The following is a 21542-nucleotide window of genomic DNA, read 5'->3' as shown; positions in this document are numbered from 1 at the left end:
GGATGTCCGAAGTTACGCGGTTTTTTTCACGCAGATTTCCGAAGTAACGCGGTTTTTTCAGGTGGTGCGTATCTCCCGCGAAAAAAAGATCTCAGTGTAGTTGAATAACGAAAAATACCACAAAAAAGGGTTGTATGAGTGATTTTCACAGAATTAGTCGAGTTTTCGGATAAAAACATGAAAAAAAAACTCATACACTGAAAACAATTACTTTAAAAAATTCATATCGATTTGCAACAACAATACATTTTTGATTTGGATGGAATTATGTTCCAAGATTTGTGATTAAGTTCTACCATCCAAAATCCATTCAAATTGGACACTTTAGAGGAAAAAAATTTTTGAAAAAAACTATTCCTTGTCCAAACTGTGAAAACTGACATTTTAACTGCGGTCCGGAGGGCCGAATGTCATATACCATTCGACTCAGCTCGCCGAACTGAGCAAATATCTGTGTGTATGGGTGTATGTGTGTGTATGTGTGTATGTGTGTGTATGTGTGTATGTGTGTGTGTGTAACAAATATGTGCACTCGATTTTCTCGGAAATGACTGGACCGATTTTCACTAACTTAGATTCAAATGAAAAGTCTCTTGGACCGGACTTCCGGTTCTGAACTTACGGGATAAAATGTGCAAAAAATGTAGAAAAAGTGCACTCGATTTTCTCAGAGATCGCTAAACCGATTTTCTTCAACAAAGATTTCAATTAAAGGCCTTGTGGTCTTATCTTTAATTTTAATTTTATCTGGATCCGACTTCCGATTCGAGAGTTATGGGGTAAAATGTGCAAAATGAACTAAAAACGTGTAATCGATTTTCTCAGAGACCGCTCATCCAATTTTTAGAAACTTAGATTCAAATGAAAGGTCTCACGGTGCCACACGAAATTCCTGAATTTCATCCGGATGCGACTTCCGGTTCCTGAGTTGTAGGGTAAAGTGTGTTAGATATTGTATACCGTCACTCGAACCGGCGAAACAAAAACCGCAAACTTTTTTCTAAACTCGACTCAAAACTCCACAAATCGATAGCCATTATCAGTAGGCAACTAATAAAACCGATTCCGGCTATCCTGGTTGCCGGTCTCCGGTTTCGGAAGCACGGAAAGTAATGGTCATATATTCCAAACTGGATATCACTCACTTTTCTCAGCGAAGGTTTGACCGATTTCCACAAACTTAGATTCAAATGAGAGGTCCCATACGGAATTCCTGAATTTTATCCATTCCAAAATTATAGGGTAAAGTATGTTCAATATTGTACACCGCCACTTAAACCGGCGAAACAAAAACCGTAAAAAAATTCTAAACTGGACTCGAGACCGTTATTCCCAATCTTAGGGTTAAATGAAAGGTCTTATGGTCCTACCAAAAATTACTGCATATTTTAGGATACAACAAAAATTTTAATCGTCTTTTAGAGTATGATGGCAAAATCGTATAAAATCTTCAAAAGTTGAAATAAAACTAGTAGAGGTTGTACGTCATGTTAGTTGGTGGTCGTACGAACCGACTTCGATTATACCGATTCTCGGGTTCCGACGCCGGAAGTGCATCTAATAGTGAACCCACTTCGTTTTCTTAAGGATGACCTACTCGAGCAAAGCACTGTTTCATTATGTATGTTATACAAGTTAATGCACAAACAATCCCTCGTTTTCTTTCAAAAATTGAAGAGAAACACTTTGAAAAGAAAACCACAGTATTATATATATATATATATATATATATATATATATATATATATATATATATATATATATATATATATATATATATATATATATATATATATATATATATATATATATATATATATATATATATATATATATATATATATATATATATATATATATATATATATATATATATATATATATATATATATATATATATATATATATATATATATATCTATATATAAGATAAAGGCATCATTACACCCAGGTCAGGTGGATTAAAACAGTTTTTTTCCAAATGGCTTTGGTTGAATAATGACAAATCACACAAAAAAGGGTTGCATGAGTGATTTTCACAACATTAGTAAAGTTTTCGGATAAAAACAATGAAATTTCCCTGCCTACCATCCAAAATCCATTTAAATTGGACACTTAAATGAAAAAAAAATTTTAATTAACTTTTCCTTGACCAAACTGATTTTTTTCAGTGTATTTTTATCGAAAATGACACAATCATCTCAGAATCCAATGAATCCCAGTTTGTGCGAAAATATTGCTTAAATTAAGAACTAAGTGTATTTTTATCAATCAAGAATTCCATTTAAAAAAATTAGCGTGATTGAAAAAATATCGGATTGATACTCCTTTATTTTTCTTGTTTAGATCCGAGGAAAAATAATCGAAAAAAATAAAATGTATATCGAATTTTATTCAATTATTTGTTTTTTTTTTCTATACATAACATTTGTTTTGAAGCTAACTTCATGGCACTTTTTTTGAAAAAGGCCAAACTTTTTACACCATTTTTTTTCAAATAGCTTTAGTTGAATAATGACAAATCCCACTAAAAAAGTGTTGTATGAGTGATTTTCACAAAATTAGTCAAGTTTTTTTTGGATAAAAACATTGAACAAATTTGTAATCGACTGAAAAAAATCGATTTTAAAAACCTAATTCGATTTGCAAAAAACAACATTTTTGATTTGAATGGAATTTTGTTCCAAGATTGGTAATTAAGTTCTCTGCCTACTATCCAAAATCCATTTAAATTGGGCACGAACATCCACTGACATATTGCCTAAGTTATAAACTAAGTATATTTTTAATAATCAAGAATTCCATTCCAAAGAGCTTATGTCGTTGAACAAATATAATAATATTACTACTTTGTTTTTCTTGTATAATTCTGAAGAAAAATCAGGAAAAGAAATAAAATGTATATCGAATTTTATCAATTTTTTTCTATATGTAGCATTTATGTAACATTACGAGATGATTCAGACTTTCATTGGTTCAGTTTTCGATAAAAAACAGTGTCCAACTTGAATTTTGGACAGTAGTTAGGGAACATAATTTCCTAGCCTAGAACAAAATTCCATCCAAATCAAAAATGTTTTTGCTTTTGTAAATCCACTTTAAGTTTATAAAATCAATTTTATATAAGTATTAAGAACTTTTTCAATATTTTTACCCGAAAACCAATTTTGTAAAAATCTCTCATACAACACTTTTTTGTAGGATTTGTCGTAATCCAACTAAAGCCATTCGAAAAAAATTGCCCTTTTCAAAAGACAGTCTAGAACAATTTTGGAAAAACGAAGCATAAAAAGTGTTTTTATTTTGGCGACAAAGTCTTCATGTACCGAAAGTTTCATTCAAATTTGAGACGGTGTTGCAAACTCTGAATAGGATTTAGTGAGATTTTCGTCTATTATATCCATCGGACGATTTAGTTGGTATATGAAAGGAAATACGCCTTGGAAATGTCTCTGCAGCAAGTAAAAATTTGATGATTTTTTGAATTGCTCCAACAGAATTATTGGTAAAACCCATTCATTTTTATGCGGCATTTTTATACGAAACTGCAATTTCCAAAACTGTGTGATTTTCCAAAGTTTTGCTACTTTTTTTCGATTTCCCAGAGTTTTACGAAATTTTTCACGTATTTTATTTATGTGTTTTTCTGTGTGCCTTAACGAAATCATGAAGTTCCTATCCCGAGTAGAAGTGATTTGCAAACCAATACCAAATTCTGTTACTAAAATCAAACATCTCAATGGTAGAAATTAACATTATTTAGTTTGAAATAAGAGTTAAAATATCAAAAATTATAACAAAGCCTGCATGAGAAAATAGCAACAAAATAAAAAATTCTGTCATTGTAATTAACAAAATATTTATAGAAGATGAATTTGTCAATTATTTTATATTCTAGCATTTAGAATAGAGTAATATCTTAAGTATTTCTCTTATCTGATTCTGATGCAGTTTATTCAATGGTTATTTATTTGAAGATAAAACTACTGGATCAATTTACTTTATGAAATTGAAATAGCTCTTCAATAACGAAATAAGATATTATAACTAATTTTGATGTTGAACAGATATTGTACAATGTCTTGATCCCTTGATGAAATATCACGAAAATATCAAGTATCGCTATGACAACCCAGAAACATCAAGCCAAGATATGATGGTAAAATTTGTTATTATTTTGATCTTTGTTTGATATTCACACCTACCCGGGATTATATGGATATCGCATTTCGTTACTATTTTGCCTTCCTTATATGGAAAGGTTATACAGTCACTGCGAAAATCGATTGCAATCATGGCCGGAGGACCGAATGTCATATTCCATTTTTTTTATTGAAATTATCTTATTCTTTTATTTTATTAGTCTGCTATTTTCAATTCTATTGAACATTACTTCCGGTTTTAGAGCAGCGGGATAAAATCATAGTCACGTACCAAGAGGCACGTGGCTCCTCCCGAAATCAAGAACGGAAATGAAAAAATAGTTTGAAAAATATTATTACCGTGAAATAGAGGTTTTGAGAGTTACGTGTGAAACCGGGGTAAAATAAATGACAATAATAAAAATACATAAGAACTTCAGACCACTACTTCCGGAACCTGGAACCAGAGCCTACTAATATGACCTATATGGCACAGTCACAAATTTGATTTCAATACTCCATAATGACAGTTCCAGTGGAAAAGTTCAAAGTGTCTGTTAAAAAGGCCGATAAAAGCCACACCGGGAATTATGTACAAAAGTAATCTTCAGTCACATTTTTTTATCTGAGCGCCCCTTCCGAAACGAAATCCTGGGTATGGGACCTGGTAAAATGTGTAACAAAATAAAATAAGTCAATTAACGTAGCTATAAATAAACGTAGTTATAAATATAGTCTCATAGCCTTCTATTAAATTTTTTCCCTATCCGATTTCCGATTACGTAGCAACAGGATAAAATATAATAATATAGCACTCGATTTTCTCAGAAACCACTGCAACACTTTTTCAGGTTGAAGGAAAGGGAGCGGGTCATTTCGTCGAAATCCATTTAATCGAAAGTCGTTTCGCCGAATGCCATTTCGCCGAATAGGTCGTTTCGCCGAAAGTCGTTTCGCTGAAAGGGTCATTTCGCCGAATGGGTAATTTCGCCGAAAGGGTCACTTCGCCGAAAGGGTCATGTCTTCTGTATAACTGATGTGGCGCAGCCACATAAGTGAAGACAAGATGGCGACGCCAGCTGAGTCGGGCGCTGACCCGCCGTCGGAAGCGACGGCCTCTTGCATACAAGCCTGTAACCGCCTCGTTTGCCCGTTCTACTCAAAGCTAGGTTTCTTTGCTTTAGTTAGGTCCGAACGAGCGGTAGGGAGGTCGGACAGCACCTGAACCAAAACGATGTAACGTAGTCGCATTAGATATTTTTTAATTTTTCACCTCATAAACGAAAAATACCACATACATTTGCCTGGTAGATACACCTAAGCAATTGCTTTGATGCTTAGTAACTAATAGTTTTCTTGGGAACTCCGTTCTGAGGTTCATGAATCAACCTTTATTCAAGAAGTACAAGATTCAATTTTTATTCATGAAGTACAATTGTAGGTCAACAAAACGGGCGTTAACGCTATCATCTTTAATTTGTCTTCATTTTAAATCAATTCCAATTACGATTTTAAGACGTTCTCAGGATTCGGCGAAATGACTGATTCGGCGAAACGGCATTTGGCGAAATGGCATTTGACGAAATGGCATTCGGCGAAATGGCATTCGGCGAAATAGCCCATTCGGCGAAATGTCATTTGGCGAAATAACCCTTTCGGCGAAATGGCTCTCGGCGAAACGGCTTTTGGCGAAATGACCCTGATTCGAAGGAAATTCACTTAATTTAAGGGGCGGGTAGGGTCTAACACTTTTGATAAATCATTTATAGTTTTCTTTCTACTTTGTTATAGTGCAACATTTGAAGAATATTCTTTCAAATTTTCAATACTATCGGCAACTCTGGACGTTATCTTCGCTTTTCTCATACTGCGAAGGGACAAGAGCTCAACGCACAGGCCAAAGAGTTCTGCTTCGATTGACTTGAAAATTTAACAAAAAATTCTTCAAATAAAACAAGAAATAAATAATGACAAAATACAAAAAAAAAATTTCGAAAGTGTTAGACATTTAATTGTTTCCTTCGATTTCATAAACAATTAACTTTAACTTGAACGCGTTTTTCATTAGTTCCGGATGACCTTTTCTTTTGGACATTTGTTTGTGAAAATCGGTGAAGCAAAATGAGTGAGCTCCATTTTGGAGATTTTTATTCCAATTTTCGATAATTAGGGATACGCTTGTAACCACAGACTTATATATTCGAATAGAATTGTTGTCTATTTTACACTAAATTCAAAAACTTTGTAAAGGACCGTAAGATCTTTAATTTGAATCTATGTTTGAGCCGTTTTGGAGGCTTTGACCACTATTTCCCGTACATCCGGAACCAGATTGCGAGGACCGGTACAGTACGGTTCTTCGTATGAACAGCAATTTACATGATAAATGCATTGGAGCAGTTTTGAGTCAGTCCTTTCAATTGAATCTAAGTTCAAGAAATTCGGTTAAGCGATCTCGGAGAAAAATGAACGAGCTACGTTTTGGAAGTTTTCTACCAACTTAATTACTCTAGTTAATGGGCAAACCCATTTCAGAAAGCAACCCGATAAAATTGCGAATACAAAGTTGTTCCCAAATGTTTATGACGAAATTGATGTAGTTCTTCGACGATTCCATCATTTTTTAACAGAAAAAAATAGCACAAAGAATACGATTCATCTGATTCTCCTGAACGAGAAAAACGAAACAAATAAAAATTTGAACTACCCAGTTGAACCGTTTATCGGCTGAACCACATAAGCACGTATTTGCTTTACAGGCGAATGCTTCAATTCAGTTTTGTATATTTACACTAGCCAGCCGTGTGCAAATTACACTGGAAACCTGTAAAAGTCATATAAACGACAATTGGACCGGGATGAAAAATCCAAACTAGGATACTAGCAAACAGCCGGCTACCAATTTCGGTCGTTTTCAATTTGATCAAATTATCTGTTCCGCTGCACACTGCCATCTAATTTACATGAAATGTATAGCATCATCATCGCTGTTTCGCTACTAGCCCATGATCGCAAATAAAAAAACACACCGGTATGTCATCCGTACGTACGACTGCCACTGCTCCACTCACTCACTTCACGCGAAACCATTTATCATCAGTCGGAGAAGAGAAAAATGCTGACAGAATGCCGACCGATCGAGCGCGTGGGTCTTTGAAAACCCGTCCGAAATCCAACAGCGAAGACAAAAAAAAAATCCAATTCCCAACGGTAATGGTCAACGATTATCCACTTTCAACGAAATTGCGACGAGCCTGATTCGGTGTTATTCCGGCAGTGTTTGGCTGTGGTTTCTCAACTAACAAAACCGAATTAAGACTCGCACAAACAAACTCTGCAAATTCTCACGATTTGACCCACTTTGCGACTGACTGGACGACTACTACTACTACTAGACGGGTCTCACCTGTCGGTAATCACGGCGATGACAACAAACCGAACGGTTTCAGTGGAGTGAAGAAAAATTAATTTTTTATTAACTTTCATAATGGAAACCCTTGTCACGAGCTTGTACCGGCCTTCCGTGGCGGATCCTCAGGACCAACCACACCGCACCTCCCAAGAGGACGACAGAGCATCTGCAAAGTCTTTTCGATATTTTTGTTTATGGAGTTTTGTCCTCGAAAATTGAGTGGGCACTCAGCGGTGACTCCTCCGTCGGTGGGCGGCTTTTTCAACGATTTAATCGCTGATGTTTGCCAGTGACATTTGCGATTTCGTCGTTCGAATGCTGACTTCAGTTCACTGAGTGTGGTATGCTTCGTTCGTTAAAGCTAATAGACCACTGCAAATTTGGTGAGACTTTGATAAACATCTACTGACCTATTCTCTGGGAGAAATTAATTGTTGACTCAACCGAAGATAAAAGGTTGCCACGCAAATTTTTCGTACAGGATGTTGGATTTCTCTTAATGGGGTCTTTGATGGTGGTTTGATGAAACTGTCACACAAATAAATAAAAGTGATCGATTATGTTGGCACAAACAGTGGTACTAAATTCAATGGCTTACGCTTTAGAAAGCAGCCAAATGAAGGTATTTAAGATAATTTCAATTACAAAAGAAAAATGTTCGGGATTTCTACAGCTGTTTTCTGCTACAGAAGATTAGATCTTTGGGCTTTGTAATCTACCGTGACAATTAACACCAAATCAACCTTGTTATCCAAAGACCATTGTAGTCTTATCGATCTTAACCAGTTATCGGTGCGCCGAAAAGATTAATAAACGGGGTTTATTGCAAATTTGTTACAGTCGTAAATTTGCGATTAATTCCGATATCTATCGATTTTATCTTTTCTTGAAAATTCCTCATGCCAGAAACAAATGCAGTCACAACGAGCCTTTTTTGGTACTTGTCGATTATACCCAAAACTCCATTCATGAACTAAAGCGGGGTTCATAAATCGAATCAGTTAATAAAAAATATACGTTATTTTGGATTTAGTTCGTGAGAAAAATTTGGTTGACTGAATATTGTAAAACCTGTCCATATGGAAATGGTCGGAACGGATGAAAACAGCAGGTGTCGGAAAATTATGTTTGAGGTTGTTAAAAAATCCAACATGGCGACTTCCGGTTTAGGCTCGCTTGAAAGCTACTATTCCGGTTCCGAAGATATATTAGCATAAGTGACGTAACCGACATAAGGCATTTTTACTATCTGCACAATTTCTCGGAGATGGCTGAACCAATTTCTACAATTGGGTTGTGAATCAAGTTCGAAGATTAAGTGATTGTCATTTCCGGATCCGGAGATATAAAGGTATAAGTGACGCAATCGACAAAACGCGTTTTGTTCTCTTCGCACAATTTTCTCGTAGATGGCTGAACCGATTTCTACAAGCTTGAGCTCGTTTGAAAACTGCTATTAAGGCCATCGTCCAAGTACCATGCGCGCGGGTGGTTTTAGGAAATTTTCGATGGAAATTTTGGAAAATTTGCCAAAACCAAAAACATACAGACCTTTGAAATACTTTTATCTATCTACAGGGTGAAAATGGCTGGAAAATTCGGAGGATTTTCCGAGTCTTATCAATAATAGCTCAGAAAAATGAGTGTTTTTGTGATTTTTCACAATTATCTGGAAAAATAATGCGATGACATAATTTTTTTTTTTTCAAATAAACCTTATGATGGATACAAAGATTACATTCAGACACATTTTTGAAAAACCTTTTCACGCTTTTCATAGAAAATCCACGAATTTCAAAAATTTCCACTAAATCGGTCATATGAAATTGGTTGATTTTCCATGAAAAGCGTGAAAAGGTTTTCCAAAAATGTTTCCGAATGTGATCTTTGTTGCCAGCATAAGGTTTTTTTGGAAAAAAAAACTTTCATTCTATCGAATTATTTTTTCAAATAATTGTGAAAAATTACAAAAAAAGCTCATTTTTTCAGTGCTATTTTTGATAAGACTCGGAAAATCCTCCGAATTTTCCGGCCATTTTCACCCTGTAGATAGATAAAAGTATTTCAAAGGGGTGTATGTTTTTGGTTTTGTCAATTTTTTCAAAATTTCCATCGAAAATTTCCTAAAACCACCCACGCGTATGGTATTCGGACGATGGCCTTAAGCTGTGAATCACGTTCATAGGTCAAATGGCTGTCACTTCCAGTAATAATCGTAGTAGTGACGTAACCGACAAATCACTACTATTAGATTATTGGTCAAGCTCGATGATCATATGACTACCTCCTACGGATATGTACTACAAGGAATGAGAAGTCTCGAGCCTAACAAAAAATAAGCCGATTTTTCATCGTGAAGAAATTTTTTTATTCCTCACTAAAATCTAGAGCCAACATTTTGATATCCTTTGGAAAGAAAGATTTGCCAAGACCTTCAAAATAGGCTTCCGTATCTGCAATGACCTCAGAATTCGGCGAAAATTTCCTTCCCTGGAGAAACCTTTTCAGGTTTGGAAGTAGATAATAGTCACTGGGGGCTAGGTCTGGAGCATACGGGGGATGGTGGACCAATCCGTACCGCAAATCATTCAATTTTTCCGTTGCTTTTATGCATAAATGCGCTGGTGCGTCTTTTTCCATAGCTTGATGAAAACTAGAACTCGTCTGATACGATCAGCTATTATTCAAACACTAGTGGATAGATTGTCATGAAATTTGGTATTGGGCCATCTAGAGGCTTGTTCTGAACAAAAATGAACACGGTTCGAAACTATTGACGTGTTTTCTGTAAGAAGTCTGGGACTTTTCATTTCATGTACTAGAGATAATCTTATAAATGACGCCCCCTGAGAAATAGAACTAGTTTCTATCCGCATAATGGTAATTCCGGAACCGGAAGTTCAAATGTATAATTTTCAATACATTTGGTTTGAGGATTGTTTGCGAATATGTGACGATTTGAATAAAAATTGAGAACCATTTCTTATTAAACAAAAAAAGTTTTATTAAGACTCGGTGGATGACAAGAGAAAGGCATTATCACACCACTAGGTTCGTAAAAAAATTGTGGTATTTGGACTTTACTTCGTGAAAGATAATATTTTGTTATTTGGGGATTTGGTTCGTCAATCGAATACTTCGTAGGAAAAGACTTCAAAAGAAGAAGGTTTGGGTGTAGGTTATGATTACTTGAACGTGTTCGATTTTTACGTAGCACACAACCTTCTAAAACGATAATTTCTCAGCACTTTAGCGAATTGTAATTAAAACTAGAGTTATTGTTAGTTACTCATAGTGCTTAAGAAGCGTTTGGTGATAAGAATAAAGGTTGATACTAGGGAAAATTATGATTTTTTTTTACTAATGGAAGAAGTAGTAATCCTTGCATTTCCCTTTTAATAAATGAATATAATAAATTTAATTACATCATCCATTTTTGTCAGTATACCAAAAAAAAACAGATTGAAGGAGGACTGGCGAATGAAACAGCAGAAATGAAAAAAATGCGAAAAAGTTCCCGCAGAGTCATAGCTCGCTTCCGTAACCCTTCCTATCTGGAGAAATCGTACTGCCAAATAAACTAACCTGTACGTGAAACGCACGCAGAATTAGACGAATTGTCCATTTTGGATATATTATTCCTTCTATTGCCCACTAGTAAAAAAAAATTAAAAAATAATTTTTCAATTGATTTAGCATTTTTGCAGTTAACCTTAGTTTTAAATGTAAAGTAGAAAGCAAAGAAACTAGTTTTCTTTCAAATCATTCAAGGTTAAAACAAAATATTAATTCAAGATATTATCGAGCGAACATTGGAAAAAATTGAAGGCTTGATAAATGTTCAAGTGCGATTTTAGATTACAGGAGTGAAACTAAAATTTGAAACACTCCGACCATGCACATCACATTTCAAGATCTTTTCTACGGTCTTCTGAGTTGGGTTCCATCACATCCTCAGTTGGCAGAACGATTTCCCCGGACTCGCTTTCGAACTTAATTAGCATCATGCCTACGGTTTAATTTTGATATGTGCTTCTCTGTTGTTAAAATGACATCTAAGCAAGAGTAACGATCCGTTAAAATTTTGCTTATGCATCATGAAAATCCATACTACTACACGCTCGCAAAGTTGTCGAAATTGATAATGAGTTCAACATAATTTTTGCTACATGCCATCGGAAATACGAAATCAACTCATGATAAAATTCTCAGTTGTATGGTATAACCACAAATAATGACAGGTGTTTGCCTTTCTCATACCCGCGGCGGTGATTTCGAAATAGTTAGCAACATTTCATCTCTTCTTTACCTACTGGTATATTCACACTTTTACACTTTAAGTGGCTCATTTCGGTTGGATTAGGTCCAGAGTACAGGTCCAATATCAAGATAACAGTTCCCGATTACAGTTTCAAATGGTGGAGGAATATTTTGCTGTTCTTGCGTTGTACTTTCGAGGGAAATGACATCAATATTGTAGAACATCGAAGCAAATCAATATTTTCCATATTGTCTTTGTATGCTGTTTGAAGTTCACGCAGTACTTGCTCTGGTGTGGGAAAAAATACCTTGAGATCCATTTTGTGCGCCGTTCGCAGTGTGAGTTTCGCTTCGAACAAAGGCACTCTAGTTTAAATGTTTATTGTTTTGGGTAGAACATGCGTTATTACAAAGAATTATTTCTATTATTCCCTATTCGTTCGTTGGTTTATCATATTTTATATTGGATTTATAATAATAATGTCTTTTATTTAACCTCAATATTAAAATACATTTGTCGTTCGCCAGAGTTGATATTGAGCAATTCCAGAAATGCTTAGCAGATCATCAGACTCACCTTCTCCGATTTGAATGAAACTTTGCACATGGTTTCAGTATGGCAAACCAAAAGTTTTGAACCGATGGGAGAGGTCAATCCGACTCACGACTGATTTTCAAAAAGGGCGTATGTATTTTTGCATATCACGAAAATTGTCTTTTTCAAATCGTTGTAACTCGGAAACCGTTAATTGTACAAAAATGGTGTTCAGGAAGAAGTTGTAAGGAATCGATTGGGCACTCTAAAAAATAAAATACATACGCCCTTTTTAAAAATCAGTCGTGAGTCGGATTGACCTCTCAATCGGTTCAAAACTTATGGTTTGTCATACTAAAGCCATGTGCAAAGTTTCATCCAAATCGGAGAAGGTCGATTCTGATTTTGTCACTTTTTCGTCTACTCATTCCTGGAATTGCTCTATTGTGCTTTGTAAGAGCTCGCTTTCAGTTTTTGCGAGCCAATATTATTCGTATTCACGTCAATCCGGTTTTGTCTCTGACATTACCCACCCGCCTTTTTAGTTGACGAAGTCCAATATTTTCGACTTATTGCCCATCTATTAACAGTTTTGAGTAATGCTTGAGTTTTAATGAATAGTTATTAAAACAGAGCTAGTTCCCATTGGTAGGATATAGGGACCACTTCGGAAAACTGTCGTTCTCCGGTGAGGTTTCAAGAAGAATGAGTGAATATTTTTTTCTCTATTTGGTATAAATTGAGCTTGAAGTACTCCAAACACCGGATCACCACTTGAAACTCAGCTTCTGCATGACATTGATTTTGAGATTGTTTTTGTTTGTCTCTTATTTCGCCGTGAGTGAATAATACGGCTGCAATCCATTTGAAATCTTTGATCGGATAGAAACTTCATCATATAGATTTTACGTTGTAGAATATAGGAATGGGGCTCATATTACACATCTTCCAATGTTTTCCCCGTTTGGTTCCACATTGTATCCCCTTTCCGGATGCGACAATAGTATGGAACTGCTGTCATATTTTTTCGCAAGAACATGGCAAATATTTTTCCGAGAAAATCTGAAGAGTATAAGGTGACATGCTACAGAAAGTGTGGGAAATCAGAGTAAAACCTACTGCTATTGGTAGAAGAAAATTTTAACCGGTTTCAAACCCAACTCGAACTTACTACCGTAAGATGTCAGCACACTAGCTAATAATTCAAGACTCGAACCGTATTTCGAAACGACAAAAAAACTTATCGTTAATATTTTCCTTCTGTTTACGTTCTTCTTGCAGCACCCCAACAAACGCACAAATCACACTCCAGCAAGCAACGGTTTCTGTTGAAGCCGGCGTTATATAAAGAAAGGGAAACGAAACCAGCCAACCCCCATTTGGAGGAAAACAGTGCTTCAAAGGAAATACCGAATCATCAATAAGCTGTGGGAAAAAAATACACCAAGAACAGTATTGAAGTCAATTATCCGTAGAGTAAATCCAAAGAAGTTACAAAAAAAATTGACGGGATTATATCCAGTGTAGGACAACCGGTTTCATTCAAATGCACTAATGAAAGTAGTATAATTGAGAAGAATAAAATGAAAACAACGATGCATTTGAACCGCAAAATGATGGACAACGTGGTAGCAGTGATAATTGGTAAGTGACTAATGTGACTAATGTCGGGGGGTGGGGGTCGGAAACTCGACATCAGTCAAACAAACTGAAGGTGCAAAACGATCTGATCCACCTTGATTCCAACAACCAACAGCTCTCTGCGTTCTACCGAGCTTGCTTCTGGTGAGCGCCCAGCAGCAACACCAGCACACCTTGGCCGAGTCCGAACTACAGGCGCAGGGATTGGTTCCCCACCGAGGCGAACAGATATCGGCTCGGCGCTTCAAGCGAATGTACGCCATGTGCCCGCCGCACTTCTTCCGCATCGGCAATGAGTGCTACTTCATATCCCAGAACAAACAGAACTGGCTGGATGCCCATTTCGAGTGTAAGGATCGAAATAGCAAGCTGGCGGAACCGATGAGGTACGACGATAAATATCTGCGAAAGTTTCTGCAAATGTCCAAGGGTAGGTTGACTCGATTGACACCTGGCACCGATGGATCGTTACGAAAGAATGCTATTTTCAGAGAAAAACTACATCTGGATCGGTGGAAACTACAACTGGCGAACGAACAAGTGGCAGTGGGGCTACAACGGAAAGGATATCGGATATCAATCCTTCAGCCAAATGGTGCCAGGGTAATTATAGCAAGTTCAAGTGGTGCTTTCACCAGCATCAGCCGATTTCTTTGCGCTGAAACTTAATGAAGTAGTTCCATTTGTCCGAACTATTATTTATGAGCGTTTTTTGCAGGAGCAGCCAGGATCTGAAATACCACTGTGCAGTGCTTAATCCTGACCTCAAGTTCAGGTAATTAAATTACTCCGCAAATATTCGCTTGCATTCATTAGTGTTCGCCACTTTTCGTTGCACTCGTGAGAAAGTCAACTGAGTGACGATTGCATTTTTTTTTTCATCTTAACTGCAAACGAAGCCAAAATTCTAAAAAAAAAGCTATGCTATGAAACTTGACCCGCTATGCAAATAACGAAAGGAAAACCAAGTGAAGTGCCCATTTTTTTTCTCGTTCTGCATTGTCGAACTTTTCCTCTTGTTAACGAAAAAAAAACCGACAAAGTCTCGGTTGCTTCATTTTTGTCGATGCTGCTAGGTAACTTACATTCTAATGAAACTCAATAAAACTACAAATTCAAATGAGTAAAATCCCACAGAAAGGTAAAAACGACATTCTAGAGCATGCTATGTATCTTTTGTTCGATCAGTGCTTACTAACTCTGTGCAGTATTGCAATGCTGCTGGTGGTGGTGGTGTATTTCAAAGGGGCTGTAAATATTTCGGTTATGCACGTAATTTATTTAACACACATGCACCCTCCCCCTCACGGTTCGCTCAGTATAACAAATGCTTATGGATAGACGAACAATCAACAACCCAATGAAATAAACCAATCTGCGACGACGCAAAAAAAAAAACAAATGTTCTAACCCGATTGCATCTTTCCGCCGTTTCCATATTCCAATTGCAGATGGTCAGCGAAGCTATGCACAGAAAAACAGAACTTTATTTGCCAGCACAAGATGCCATTCGTGAACAGTCACAGCCGCAAGAAGGTGTACAACCGGTGGAACGCTACCTTCCCGAACGAAATGGCCAACGAGGTTGAGGTGGTGGTTGCCGATCAGCCCCGAAGCAGTAAGCAGAGGTGAGTGTGAACAAGGTGGTTAGGTTTTGTACCGGCGAGAATCTGGTTCGTGAAGGTTGCCAAAGTTCTTCTGGCATTATGTGTGTTTCAACGAACCGTAACGAATGATGGAGTATGATATCCAACTCAATATCAGTATTTATTGGATCATTGTAATATGTTGATCCAAAAGAATGGGAGGTTTCATGCCTGCTGGAGAAAAAGTGTAAACTAAAAACTAGATTCAGCGAGCTTTTCTCTGTTCCACAATTAATAATAAAGTAAGAAGTACGCAATCCAGGGCCTTAACCTAGTCTATTTAGAGTCTGGGTATACACAATGAGATATTTCTTAGAATTGATTTGATTGAGCATAAATGAAATTTAGTCAACATGAAGTTAAGTTTCATGAAAATAATGGAAAATGACTCAAATGGTGTTCAGATCTCTTTGGGTTTCCCGTCACAATCTTCCGCATCCTAATCTGTTTAGAATATCTTTGCGGTCTTTCCACAATTGCTCTACACGTCTAGAACCGTCTTTTCAATTTTGACGGAACTTTCGCTTCTAAACCGACTTAGCCGAAAACGGTTCGTTTGTCCAGCAACTAAAACAAACTTTAACAGTTTTTTGTCAAGTAGTTAAATTTAACTTTAAGTTTTTTTGTCGAGTAGTTGGAATGGATGGGAAGTACGCACTGAAAAAAATTATAATATGCAATACAGAGAACGAAAGAAGAATTTCGAGAAAAACTTATCAGGTGTACAACTTTGCTTCCGCCGTTTTCCGATAGGTGGCTGTACCGGCTGAGGCTGGTTAAAATACATAGATGATAATACCTTTAAAGTGAGTGTGTACAGTGCCCAACGAATTGTCATCGCCGTTTCAGTGACAGTTGGTCTTGTTTTCGTATTATTCACGCTCGAATTATGTGCCCAATTCTCACCATTTGCGGGAAGTTTTACTTTTCTGTTACAATTCGAGAAAAAATGCAGCTGAAGCGCATCGAATGCTCTCAGAAACTTACGGTGATGCTGCTCTGAGTAAAAGAACGTGTCGGGAGTGGTTTCAACGTTTTAAAAATGGTGATATCGATGTCGAAGACAAACATGATGGTGGAAGAGAAAAAACCTTGTATTTGGTGGGATCAGCTCGGTGTGATTTACTACGAGCTCTCACAACCGGGCGAAACCATCACAGGAGATCGCTACCGAACGCAACTGATGCGCCTTAGTTGCGCGCTAAAAGAAAAGCGGCCACAATATCAAGAGCGACATGACAAAGTCATCCTCCAACACGACAGTGCTCGGCCTCACGTCGCAAAAGTGGTCAAAAAGTACCTGGAAACGCTGAAATGGGAAGTCTTGCCCCACCCGCCGTATTCACCAGATGTCGCCCCTTCTAACTTCCACCTATTCCGTTCGATGGCACACGGCCTGGCAGATCAACATTTTCAATCCTTCGAAGAGTTGGAAAAATTGATTGCTTCATTGATAGCGTCAAAAAGGGACTCCTTTTTCGAGCCGGGATCCGAAAATTTCCGGACAAAATAACTGTTCGACTGTCAAGTTTTAACTAAAGACTGTCCCAGAAAGTATGGACGCAGTTTGATTTCGCTGTAAATAATTCAAAAGTGTTAGATATTCAAATTTTATTCGATATACTGATAATATTAGACTACAACAACAGAATATTATTCTCAACATTTGCTACTTAGCCATTGTAGACTAGCTGGCGCACCTTCTTTCGAACGTTCATCATTAAATTCCGTACAGACTTCTTGGCGACAAGTTTTGACACTTTTTCCAATCTTTTTCGAACTGTTGAATGGTTTCGACTACCGAGACATGTTTCCTAAGATGTGCTTTCGGTAATACCCAAAATTCCTCAATTGGTCGAAGTTGTGGGCAATTTGGTGGATTCATGTCTTTTGGGACGAAAGTGACATTTTTGGTAGTATACCATTCTACCGTTGATTTCGAGTAGTGGCAAGAAGCAAGATCTGGTCAGAAGACAACAGGATCCTTGTGGCTTCGAATTATGGGTAGAAGTCGTTTTTGTAAACATTCCTTGATGTATATTTCGCTGTTCATTGAAGCAGTGGTGATGAACGGTTTCGAAATATTACAAACTGCTTGCCAGACCATAGCTTTCTTACCAAATTTTTCGACTTCAATCGATGTCTCGGACTGGTTTAACACTTGCCCTTCTCGCACCGTATAATATTGTGGTCCCGGCAAGGTTTTGTAATCGAGTTTCACGTAGGTTTCGTCGTCCATGATTATGTAGTTCATGTTCCCAGCAAGAATCGTATTGTACAGCTTTCGAACCCTCGGCCTGATCGACGCTTCTTGTTTCGAACTACGTTTTGGTTGTTCCTGCTTCTCATAGGTTCGAAGAACATTTCTTTAGCACGAAGTTCTTTCAGTTCTTTAGCACGAAGAACATTTGACTTCGAAGTGCCCATTTTTTTGGCCACATCCCGAACTGAAACCTCCTTCACGGAACCACCAGCGATCCCATTTCAACCAGAATATTAGTTGATTTTCTGAATTCGATTGGTTAAAATTTGGTACAACTAATCGATTGTTGTTTTAACTAAACTGTCATTTTTGTTTCTCGATTAGCAGAAACGATGGTTGAAACAACTAATTCAACTGTTTGAAAAAAAATGCTGTCAATTAGTGAGGACACATACCTTTCAATTTCAACAAATATTTTAGTTGAAATAACTGGTGTTGTTATTGAAACAAAATTCTGTTAGTTGAAAAATAAATCGGTTTTATTTGTTTGTTTGTTTTGAGATCAGTAAAGATCTAAATTCTAAAAAAAATACTTCTGATTCGATCGGAAATGATTGATGTAGAAAAACGTTTTTAATCAGCAAAAGTGCCCGGAGGGGCGAGTAAATTAGCGAAATTATTAAATTTACCTAAAATGATGCCTTCAAACGGTTGAACTAAAGTTATGCACTGATAATTTTAGTCAATTTATATGAGCTTGGGTGCATCAACCGCTGGGAATGGGAATTTTGCGACGGCAATTCAAACGTGCCATTCAATCGCAGCGCGTTCTGTGCGTTTGAAACCCTTCGCTCCTGTTACTTTTATAAATTAAATTCATGTCAAAAAGCGTTTTATTACTAATACATGAACATAATCGTCGGTATCAAACAGCTGGAAGTAAAACAGTCTGCTGGAAGTAAATCAATGATCGAATATGAAGCATAAAATTTTTGCGCATACCTGAAAGATTACGAGATGATCATTCATTAACATTTTCTAATTTGTAACCAAATCTTTTTCATCTCAAACGACGTTAACTTTTTCACAACACCGCTGTTAGATAAACACTTGTTATCATAGAATTCTCAAATCGAATGAACACAATTTCACCAAACGCTTTAACCATCGATGTTGTTTTCATTGACATTTTGAAGCGACGCGAACAGATTTCAACTAAAAAAGTTGTTGATTTTGCATTGCGATTATTGTTTTGCTTTAAACTGTCTCCGGCATTTGACAGCATTCAAAACAACATATTTTTCAACTACTTGAATATATGCAAATCAAAAACCATTTTGGTTGAATCAAAAAGAAATTAGTTAAATCAACTATCGCAAAAATCAAAAACTGCGATATCGCAATTTTATGATCGAAGGGTTCTCCGTGTTCTTTTGCTCGAACGCCTTCAGTATACGTTTATCCAACTGAGGGTTAGCAGGACCTTTTTTTCGACCCGTTTTCGGTTTATCCTCAAAGGTGTTATCTGCACCTAACTTCCTGATTGCGTTTCGCGCGACTTTTTCACTTACTCCTTCCATTTTTGCTATCTTTCTCAGTGACATTCTGCGTTCTGTGCACCAATTTTTCGACGGTGTTCTGCTGAAAGTCCACGCATTTCGAAACAAACTAATGAAAACGAATAAACAACTGCACAAGTGGTTAGAGAAGAGTGTAAACAACAGGACGCAGCCATAAAAAATGACAGATTCTGAACCATTGCGAAAATGGCAGCGGTTTTTGGTTGAGTCCATACTTTCTGGGACAGTCAATAAAAGTTAAAATAATTCTCGAGATGGTCATCAGCCTTAGAAGACTTTTCCCGGCTTTCCACATCGTCACTCTAAATGATAGTGTGTAATTTCAAGTACACTTCACGCTGTAATTCCGTACCGAAAATCGGATCCAGCTACGATCCAATAGCAGCTATTTGAACCGTAAAATCTTTCGTTTGAGCCTAATTATACGGTAATCGGTTTAAGCGTCTCTGAGAAAATGAAGCGAGTTCCGGTATTGAATATGGTTGGTATCTAACGGGGAAAGCAGATTGTAAAATTGACATGCGAATGCAATTATGTAATGAAAACAGCCAAAAATGTAGCCGCAGAGACGGGACTCGAACCCGTAGCTAACTCCTAACCAGAGAAATTATTTTACCAATTAAACTACCCTGCATACGAAAATATATGGGTGCGAGTCCCGTCTCTGCGGTAACATTTTCGCGTTTTTTATTACAAACTTCCATTCGCATGTCAATTTTCCAATCTTCTTTTGCCCGTTAGATACTGATCATAATTAAAAATACCTTAATACGGCTCTACATCGGAACAAAGACTAAAACACAAATCGTCCGGTATTGAAGTTTTTGACCACTATTTCCGGTACTTCCGGAGCCGGGAAGAAGGAATCGATATAGCCGAAATCGGTTCGTTTGGCCAGCAACTTAAACAAACTACAATTTGAAACAGTTTTGAGCTAGATTTAGAATAATTTATTCGCATATTACATCGTTGTTCCAAATGAGGGTACGATATTTTAAACATATTTCAACATTTCTGTTGAGTCGAAGGCGAATCGTAAAACTAAAAAAAATTAAAACAAATTACAGAATTGTCATGTGAACTAATCAGTGACTGCAGATATTTTTTCAAGAATTAATTAATGCATCTAATATCTGCATTCACTGCTCCATTCACGATTAAGTAATTCGTAAATTTACCACAAAAGCAAATTGTCTGCCAGACCATTATCTTTTTGCCAATTTTCTTCGGTAAAACTAAGGTGTCCATTTAGACCCGTACCCAGGATTTTATTTCGGGGGGAGCTCTGGTATTAAAAATAATAATGTTAATGTTACTGTGCGCTTTTTGCCGGCGTTTTAACCGACACTTTAATCTTTTCCTCTGGAACTATAATTATTTAGTATTTAATTTAAATTTGTGACTGCAACCAAGAGAAGGTTATTGTATTACATTTTTTAACGTTTACTGTGATGCCATTTCAGTCGCACATGTCTAAGATCTTCTCAATGTCAATTTCTAGTGCACAAAAATTCACAAAAGTTGTGATAGATTTTGAAAAGTGTTCCGAGATAGCTCCCTTATTTTGATCCGTAGAGAACTGAAAACATCTTCTAAATTTGTAAATAATATTAGTTGATGGCCATACAAACTTACTTTGGCAATACAGATTTCGGTATCAGGTTCCGGAAGTAGCTCTCTATAAATCCAAAATGGAACTCACATCGATTTTTCAGAGATGATTTGAGGTTTGGGAACAGATGATAGTTCGAGGGGGCCAAATCAGGTGAACAAGTAATTGAAACTCTAAATCGTTGATTTTAACCATGGTAGCGATGCTCATGTGCTTCATGTAAGTCCATTTCACAGTGATTTCGGTCTTCAATCATTCCATTAATGCACGCTAATACTTGCATTGAGGTAGTCCTCCAAAGATATACTATGACAATCCCAGAAAACCGGCAACATGCTCTTTCCGACCCATTGAGCCTCCCGACACACGTGCCGCTTCGAAGCATGACTTCAGTCAATTGTCGGGTAATCATTTTTTTCTCTGGCGTATTGTGTACTCGAAGTGCACATACGTTCGTCTTTTCAGTCCTAAATAAGTATGTGCGATACTTAGCGGCAGGATATCATTCTCA

At 36.8% G+C, this 21542-nt stretch overlaps 2 protein-coding genes across 7 annotated transcripts in view; one reads left to right on the top strand and one right to left on the bottom strand.

Moving 5' to 3' along the window:
• Nucleotides 1–21542, bottom strand: part of LOC131438595 (HIV Tat-specific factor 1) — a 188283-nt gene that overhangs the window by 130347 nt on the left and 36394 nt on the right. The window lies entirely within an intron of this gene.
• The window catches only part of LOC131438596 (uncharacterized), a 259391-nt gene that overhangs the window by 232854 nt on the left and 4995 nt on the right, over nt 1–21542 (top strand). For 5 of the 6 annotated variants that reach the window (XM_058608712.1, XM_058608708.1, XM_058608707.1 and 2 more), the window contains 5 exons: nt 13631–13993; nt 14106–14420; nt 14482–14593; nt 14709–14765; nt 15442–15618. In XM_058608712.1, the coding sequence (XP_058464695.1) occupies nt 13933–13993; nt 14106–14420; nt 14482–14593; nt 14709–14765; nt 15442–15618 (722 nt within the window). In that variant the 5' untranslated portion in view covers nt 13631–13932. The remainder of the gene's footprint in view (nt 1–13630; nt 13994–14105; nt 14421–14481; nt 14594–14708; nt 14766–15441; nt 15619–21542) is intronic. The other variant, XM_058608713.1, reaches the window with a different exon arrangement.

The sequence above is a fragment of the Malaya genurostris genome, chromosome 3 (assembly GCF_030247185.1).
Source record: "Malaya genurostris strain Urasoe2022 chromosome 3, Malgen_1.1, whole genome shotgun sequence".
Classification (NCBI taxonomy): Eukaryota; Metazoa; Arthropoda; class Insecta; order Diptera; family Culicidae; genus Malaya; species Malaya genurostris.
Note: the sequence above shows the minus strand (reverse complement) of the source record. Positions and strands in the feature narration are given on the sequence as shown.